At 44.7% G+C, this 8,814-nt stretch overlaps 1 protein-coding gene across 1 annotated transcript in view; it reads left to right on the forward strand.

Annotated features, from left to right (window-relative positions):
• ALLC (allantoicase) overlaps positions 1-7,727 on the forward strand; it is a 31,791-nt gene extending 24,064 nt beyond the window's left edge. The window contains exons 8-12 of the mRNA XM_066236271.1: positions 645-800; positions 1,194-1,267; positions 2,252-2,360; positions 6,334-6,458; positions 7,521-7,727. Coding sequence (XP_066092368.1) covers positions 645-800; positions 1,194-1,267; positions 2,252-2,360; positions 6,334-6,458; positions 7,521-7,727 — 671 coding nt within the window. The remainder of the gene's footprint in view (positions 1-644; positions 801-1,193; positions 1,268-2,251; positions 2,361-6,333; positions 6,459-7,520) is intronic.
• Positions 7,728-8,814: the final 1,087 nt, after the last annotated feature.

The raw sequence follows: 8,814 nt of genomic DNA on the forward strand, positions 1-8,814 counted from the left end.
TAAAAACATCCAGCTTTTGTTCAAGTTTGTGTGGAATTCAGCAATGCTAACGTCTGGCAGCAAACATCCTATCTATAGTGAATTTCTCAATTGCTTTTTGACTTTTCCTAGAGTTATTAATTCAATAAGAAAATGCACACCTGTTTTGTGCCACAATGGTTTCTAGGCACAGGTGAATCAGAAGGGAACAAGAGAGGCAGCTATTGATAATATGACCTCAAAGAGTTTATATTCTGGTTTTTAGGAGGAGACGTATTAGCAGGGACGTAAATAAAAAAAGAGATAACTTTAGGCTGTGATTAGACTGTGGAGTAAAAATGCGAGGGGTGGTGATAAACTTAACCTGGGGAGTCAGGCAGGGAGGGGGCGGGTGGAGTTGAGGAGGAGGTGACGTTAGAGAGTGAGGAGAGGGAGACTTTCCGAGGCCGTGACACTTGAGGTGGGATCCCAGAACAACCAGTTTGCTTTGGGAGAGCCTAGGAAGTTGTTTCAAGACGAGGACCTGGCAGGGGCAAAGGCCCCAGGGCGTGCGCTTAGTGCAAATGAAAGACAGAGCCCGCAAATGGGAAGGGCTTTTGTAGCTTACAATCCCCACAGGGCTACTTTTCCCACGAAACAATAATCAAGGCACCTTCTCTTTCCAGATGGTGGGATTGCACGTCTTCGGGTATATGGTATTGGACACAAAGACTGGGCTGCCACGGACCCCAAAGAGCCAATAGACCTGGCGGCCATCACTTGCGGGGGTGCCTGTGTAGGATTCAGCAATGCGTATTTTGGGCACCCAAACAAAATAATAGGTGAGACAGTGCTCAAGAACATGGCTTTTATTGGGGTGTCTGGCACCAGCATTAAAGTCCTCATTATGGTAGGGAGGAGCTCATCTCAAAGCATGGATGTGGATGAGATTATTTGTCCATGTGTAGGACTTGATGCCTTTATGATATGAAGGAAGTCAACAGTGATTTTCCTTCGTAATTTTGGGTTAAGCAGTCAGCATAACAGGAGAAGTACAATTTGCTAGCCCTACGGCTGTGTGTGACTTTGCTGAACCGTTAAACTCAATGAAAATAACGTAGGCAGCTGTGCTCAGGTGTATGGGACCTGTGAGGGAATGACACCTATGAACAAGCCCGTCCTCACGTTTAAGATAAAATCATGTTTGTCCCATTCAGTGATGCTCTTTCCCGCAGGAGTAGGCCAGCCGAAGTCGGCAGAGGATGGCTGGGAGACAGCGAGGAGGCCCGACCGGCCACCCATCCTGGAGGTAAGAAGCTGAGGACCATCCCCATTTATAGATTTCTGAAAAGTGACAGTTTTCATTTTACATCAAGAAAACGATTTTATTTTATTACTGATTTTGGGGAGAGGAAAAGAGGAACATTGATTTGTTGTTCTACTTATCTATGCATTCATTGGTTGCTCCTTCACGTGCCCTGACCGGGGCGTGGAACCCACAACCTTGGCATGTTGGGATGACGCTCTAACCACCTGAGCCACCAGGCCAGGAAGAAACTCTTATTTAGAAACCTCTTATGCATTGTTCTAAAAGCTTTATCACTTCTCTACGTTTTCCAAACTTCCCTATGGCTTCGTTATAGGATCGGGGCAAAGACCCAGCCAGTCCAACTTGTGGGTCATCAGCAGCAACTCAAATGCTCTGTTGAGTCTCTCTCTCTTTCTTTAATAAAGAAACAAGAGGATCTACAATTGACTGATATAAATGCATTGATTGATCTGAAGAAAAAAAAAACTGGTTTAGCCTGACCAGGCAGTGGCGCAGTGGATAGAGCATCAACCTGGGATGCTGAGAACCCAGGTTCGAAACCCTGAGGTTGCCAGCTTGAGTGCGGGCTCACCAGCTTAAGTGTGGGATCATAGACATGAATAGACATGACCTTATGGTTGAAAACAAACGGATCAGAGGACCTATAATATGGGCTGGGTTAGATAAAGACCCTGTTGTGTGTCACATTGCACATGGATTTATAATTGATGTAGATAATCATACGAGAAATTTGTAAAAACCTGCCAACTGCCCAATACTAAACTCACAAGTCGGCATGCAGCAGGGGAGGAACAAAGCCAGAGAGGCAACCGGCACAAAAAGTTAACTTACGCACTGGGTCACAGAACACACGCTCACAGTAAGGCAGCAAAGAAGTGACGTAAGCGCACGCCAACATGTTTCACTGCTGGCTTCTCGAATGACCACCAGCAGCAAGCTCACGCGTTTCCTCTTGAATTCCAGAACAGTGAGGACGGCACCCTCCTCGTTCCCGGCTGTGAATGGGCCATGTTCCGACTGGCACATCCTGGAGTGATAACCAAAATCGAAATCGATACAACCTATTTTAAAGGTACCTGTTCAGTCAGGAGGAGATGCGTTTTAGTTGGCATCCTGGTTACAAAGATGATGATGTGTCCTATGGGTGGTGGGTGGTGGAGCTCAGGACAGTGGACTCTGGGCTTGGCTTTTCCACTCACCAGCCAGCCAACCAGCCAGCCAGTGGTGTGACTCTGAGTAGGTTACTCTAACTCTTGGTATGCTGGTTTCCTCCTTTGTGAAATGTCAGAGCTGAGCTTCATGACTCCAAACACAGGAGATTCTACGATGCTTTAAGGCTCTCTACCCTAGGGCTCCAAATCCCATTTGGAAAGAGCCTTAGGAAGCACTCTGTGGTTAGGTCATGACAAGAATGGGGTGGAGGCATCTTCCTATAGGGAGGGATCCTAAGTGGATTGGTTGGGGTGACCATTACTCCTCCAGGTAGATTTTTAGGGCAAGGGAGCTACATGTTTTCATTTTATTTTTTAAATTTTCCATTGTTTTGAGGGAGAGAGAGGGAGAGAAGCATCAACTTGTTGTTCCACTTAGTTGTTCCATTTAATTGTGCACTCACTGGCTGCTTCTCATATGTGCCCTGACTGGGGATCAAAGCCATGACCTCAGTGTACTGGGACAATCTTTTATCCACTTAGCCACCCATTTAAAAAATTGTTTACTTCCACGGTAATATATATATATATATATATATATATATATATATATTTAAACAAGCACCCCTGATATTCTATTCTTCCTTTTATAAAATATATTTATGTGCCATTATTTTTAAACATTCAGAATAGGTTATTCAACTTTTATATTTTCTAGTTGAAATTTTGATGAGTACTGTCTCATGATTTTTTAGTCGTCTCTGAATAAATGGTGGCAGTTTATATTCATATTTTGGATGTCTGATTTATAAATGTCTTCACTTAATTGTTAATTATATCAATGCCCCATATATACTTAAGAAGAGATCCACCTTCAATGGTAATGGATGAAAGTTAATGATGTCAAGAAGTCTTGATTGTACTAGTTTTTGGAAAGCTGTTATTATTATTATTATTGGTATCAATTCTGGGCATAAGGCTTTTTAAAAATTTATTTTTAAGTACTGTTTTTATGCAATCTATTGATTATATTAGTTTCAGGTGTAAAGTTTAGTGATTTGACATTTTTATGCCTAACAATGTGATCGTCCCTCTAATTTTCCTAATCACCTGTCACCATGTAAACTTATCACAATACTGTTGACTATATTCCCCTTCTTCTTTTACCCATCCCCTGTCCCCTCCCTTCTGGTAACCATCTCTTTGGTCTCTATTTCTGTGAGTCTGTTTCTGTCTTGTTTTTGTTTTTAGAGTCCACGTATAAGTGAAATTATATATTTGTCTTTTTCTGCCTGACTTCTTTCACTCAGCATTATACCCTCTAGCTCCATCCAGGTATATGGCAAGATTTCATTCTTTTTATGGCTGTGTAATATTCCATTGTGTAAAAGTACTGCATCTTCTATATCCACTGCTAGACTGAAGGGCATTTAGGTTGCTTCCGTATCGTGGCTATTGTAAATAATGCGACAATGAACATAAGGGTGCATGTATTTTTTTTTTTTTAAATTGGTGTGCTCATTTTCTTTGGATAAATACCCAGAGGTGAAATTGCTGGGTTATATGGTACATCTCTGTTTCATGTTTTGAGGACTCTCCATCCTGTTTTCCACAGGGGCTGCATCGGTTTGCAGTTCCACCACCAAGAGTGCATCAAGGGCTCCCTTTTCTCTACATTCTTGCCAGCACCTTTTATTGTTGACTTTTTGATAATAACCATTCTGACAGGTGTGAGGTGATATCTTATGGTGGTTTTAATTGGCATTTCTCTGATGATTTGTGACGTGGACTATCTTCCTTATGTCTCTTGGCCATTTGTGTGTCTTCTGCGGCAAAATATCTTTTGATGTCCTCCGCCCTTTTTTCAATTGGATTGTGAATTTTTTTTTGTTATAAGTTGTATGAGTTTCTTATATATGTTGAATATCAACCCGCTATTCAGTGTATCATTTGCAAATATATTCTCCCATTCAGTAGGTTGCCTTTTCATTGTGTTGAAGGTTTCTTTCACTGTGCAGAAGCTTTTTAGTTTGATGGAGTCTCATTTGTTCATTTTTTCTTATGTTTCCCTTGCTTGAGGGGTTATATCCAAAGATATCACTCAGACTGATGTCAGATAGTTGACTTCCTATGTTTTCTTCTGAGAGTTTTATGTTTTCAGACCTTACATTTAGGTCTTCAACCTATTTTGAATTCATTTTTATATATGGTGTAAGAGAGTAGTGCACTTTCTTTTCTTCCAAGTATTTGTCCAATCTTCCCAACACTCGTTGAAGAGATCGTCTTTACCCCATTGTATATTTTTTACCTCCTTTGCATATATTAATTGTCCATATAGGCATCGACTTATCGTTGGCTCTCCATTCTGTTTCATTGATCTGTGTGTTTATTTCTGTGTCAGTACTCTGCTGTTTTGATGACAGGCAGCATAGGTACCTTCAATGTTGATCTTCTTTCTCAGAATCCTGTGGCTAGGTAAGGTCTTCTGTCATTCCATGTGCATTTTAGGCTTATTTATTTTATTTGTTCTGAGAAGACTGGCTGGTCTTTTGATAGGAATTGTGTATTGAATCTGTGAGTTGCTTTGGGTAGTATGATAATTTTAACAGTATTCATCTTTCCCACTCACAAGCACAGTCTATCCTTCCATGTGTTTGTGTCTTCTCCAATTTCTTTCTTCAATATGGAAGACTGTGTTGTAGCCTAATTGTCCGACCCTTGTTTCCAATGTCAACACGGCTGTTTTGACAGAGGAAGGTCTGAGACAGAGGGTTAGGAGAGATGTCAGCTCTTGTGTGTGGATGCTTGTGTTTTCAGTAGTGACCAGTTCATGGCTCTCTGCACAAATAGTTTCAAGTCGCTTGTTTATATTTTTTAGGGACAGTTTAGTCAAGACCAAGTGAGGAAGAGGAAATCCACAAAACCGGGCACTGTAAACTGCAGTGTATTTTACCTGTACACCACTGGTACCACCTTAGCCTGTCCCCATCACAACACAACCGTCATGGGTTCCAGGGAGCGTGCAGAGTCCACTCACGCCAAACGTGCAAAACTTAGTATGTGTATACACATGTGCAGGTGTGCACATTACAGAAACAAAAATCATCGCTCTGATGTTTTTCTCCTGCATCCTCTGGGTTTGCATACGTGTCTCAGGGGTGTGCTTGCCCACTGTGGAGACCACTATTTTAAGAGATGAGTCACCTGGGAGCATGAGGACAATGCCTCTTTTATCAGGCTTCTTGTCAGAAACCCCTCCTCTGTGAGTCTTAAAAGTCTAGGAACCCTCTAGGAGTGCTCACAGAGGGCAGGGTCCTTCCATCAAGGTCCTCTACCACACTGGGCACACGACTCAGACGACATTCCAGAGAGAGGAGAAACTCAGCACGCAGAGAACACGTAGGAATCCTTTGAACCCATGTGTTTGATCGGTGCTAAGCACTGGTTAACTGATGTTAGCATTTCTCCATTAGTGTTCCATTCCGAAATACGCTGCCACAAGGAAAAGATTTCCCAGCTACGTCAATTCAGAAGAGCCACACAGCACGATGGCAAGGAAGTAACCGCAGTCTAGGAAGCTTATCAAATACAGTCCCCTTCCAACTCAGGGCCACTGCTCCACACTTGGATGCACAGCCCAGGACCATGTCAGCCACTGCTCAGTCCTCCACAAAACACACCACCTATTTGGGGGGAGGGGCAACCTGGCTCCATCCCACGCTGGGACGCCCCTTCTCTCTTAGGCCTCGTACTTTTGCTGCTTCCCAGAGCAAACAGTGACTTGTTGTTTGCTGGGTTCGAGGGTCCGATTTAACACGTCTGCTGTTTCATAAACCAAACTTTGCTGAGTGGCAGACAGCATGGAGAAAGTCACTCTTTGCCCTGTTCCCATAGGCAACTCTCCAGCCAGCTGCAGCCTGGATGGTTGTATCCTGACGATGCAGGAGGAGGAAGACATGATCAGGCACAAGTGGGACCTTCCTGCCCACCGGTGGAAAGCGCTGCTCCCAGTCACGCAGGTGCAGGACTGGAAGGGCTCCTGGCCGGCCTCGTCCGGCAAGGTCACCATCAGAAGGCTCCATCCCGTGTGGCTTCAGTTTAACAGTAACACAAATGAGCCTTTAATAGTCTCACCTGTGCAGGGACATCATAAAAAGAAGGGCCCTGTTTTTCATACTTCTGCGTATCTAACAGTCAGATTTTTAAAAAATGTTTTATTTATTTATTTATTTATTTATTATTTTTTACAGAGACAGAGAGTGAGTCAGAGAGTGGGATAGACAGGGACAGACAGACAGGAACGGAGAGAGATGAGAAGCATCAATCATTAGTTTTTCATTGCGCATTGCAACACCTTAGTTGTTCATTGATTGCTTTCTCATATGTGCCTTGACCGGGGCCTTCAGCAGAGCGAGTAACCCCTTGTTGGACCCAGCGTCCTTGGGTTCAAGTTGGTAGGCTTTTGCTCAAACCAGATGAGCCCCTGCTCAAGCTAGTGACCTCAGGGTCTCGAACCTGGGTCCTCTGCATCCCAGTCCGACGCTCTATCCACTGCGCCACTTCCTGGTCAGGCTCTAACAGTCAGATTTTGATGTTCACCATCATGTGCAGAGAATATAAGTATGGAGAAGTGTTTCCGCATTATATTAACTTTTTAGCTTATTTAAAGCTGTAACAGTGTGTCACATGAGGGTGGCACAGAGATATTCCCAGAGTGTCTTTCTGGACCGACCAGGAAGGGAGTCACTGTGGGTCAGAGTTGAGGGTGAGAGCTGCTTCCACCTAAGGGTGGGTGACACCATGTCCGCAGGTGGTGTCTGGAGACACCATGTCCACTTCCCTTTCTTATCAGATTGTCTACTTAATGAACTCCTCAGCACCACAACCCTCCTGGGGGCCTGGGTGTTCATGTCAGCATTACTTGGGTATTCTTTCCCTGCCAGCAAATCTCTGTGGTTAGCCAAATTAGTACCAGTGAGTAACTTATGTTTTAAGGTGCTTTATTCCAAACCCATGGATTGCTCTGGGCAGGTCAGCCCATCGGGTTGTTACAAGGACCCCTACGCCTGCCTCTCTTGCAGCTGTCCCCCGATGAAAGCCATGTGTTCGACAGCCTTACCCTGGAGCTCCAGGACGTCATCACCCACACGAGGCTCACCATCACGCCGGATGGGGGCGTCAGCCGCCTGCGTCTCAAGGGCTTCCCCAGCTCCATCTGCCTCCTGCGGCCCCGGGAGAAACCCATGATGAGGTTTTTGGTGAAGGCGGGGTTCCGAGCCAACCTTTGACCCCCACCACCCAAAGCTGCTGTATGTATGTTGGTTACATAACCACTCAGCCCCATTCTTCCTTGGAAGTGTTTGCGGCATCTAACCCTTAAGAAGTTTCTGGCAATTAATCTTTTTAAGAGCAACAGAATTCCTGGTGATTTAATAAAGTGGTCGCTCACATGTTGACGTCTGTTATTCCATGTTGCCATGAAGGGTGTGGTGATTTAAGAATTGGCCGTAGGCTGTGGATGGTGGGTGTTTGCTTAAGGGTAACTAATCTTTTATTTTATTTCTATTTTTTAAAATTTTCCATTGATCTGAGAGAGAAAGAGAAAAAGGGAGGTAGAGAAAGAGAGAGAGAGAGAGAGAAGCATCAACTCATTTTACTTAGTTGTTCCATTTAGTTGTGCACTCACTGATTGCTTCTAGTACGTGCCCTGACGGGGGATGGAACCCTTGACCTCTTAACACTGGGAGGACGTTCTATTCCCCAAGTCACCTGGCCAGGGCCAGGACAACGTATTTTTAATGCTACAAGATGTTGATATTCATAGTGTCAATATTCTGCACTTTCTGCATGTGAGTCCAACAGGTAAGACATTGCCTATTGTCCTTAGAAGTCTGTTCATGCCCATCAGGACCATGTATTTCTAGATCATTCTTTGTCCCAGCTCACAAAGGGCTGGCATATCTTTATCCAGAACCAGAACCCACTTTCCCAGGCACACCTGTTGCTGGACTTGTTCTTCTCCCAATAGAGGCGCCCCTGGTTGTACACCTTCCTGGCACTACGCACTCACCTGAAGTCATCCTCACTGCCGGGACAGGTGCAGACACTTCTTTTCAGGGGAAAAAACACGCTGCCCACCCCACGCCAGGAATTCTGGGACATTTTGGCTGCTGATGCTGAGAGAAGGGTACTGAGACTCTGGAAGGTTGAGTACCCTCCAGCACCACCCAGTTTCAGCTTTGAGGACAGCCCTGGTGCCGGTGCCCTGTTCCCACTGGTCCCCCAGCTTCTACGGAGGAGGACTGAGTGTCGTGGGGTGTCCTGTGGACACTTGGATGCCCAGCAGCTCCCATTCCTGCCCCATTTGTAGAAGCC

Source organism: Saccopteryx bilineata, chromosome 6 (assembly GCF_036850765.1).
Source record: "Saccopteryx bilineata isolate mSacBil1 chromosome 6, mSacBil1_pri_phased_curated, whole genome shotgun sequence".
Classification (NCBI taxonomy): Eukaryota; Metazoa; Chordata; class Mammalia; order Chiroptera; family Emballonuridae; genus Saccopteryx; species Saccopteryx bilineata.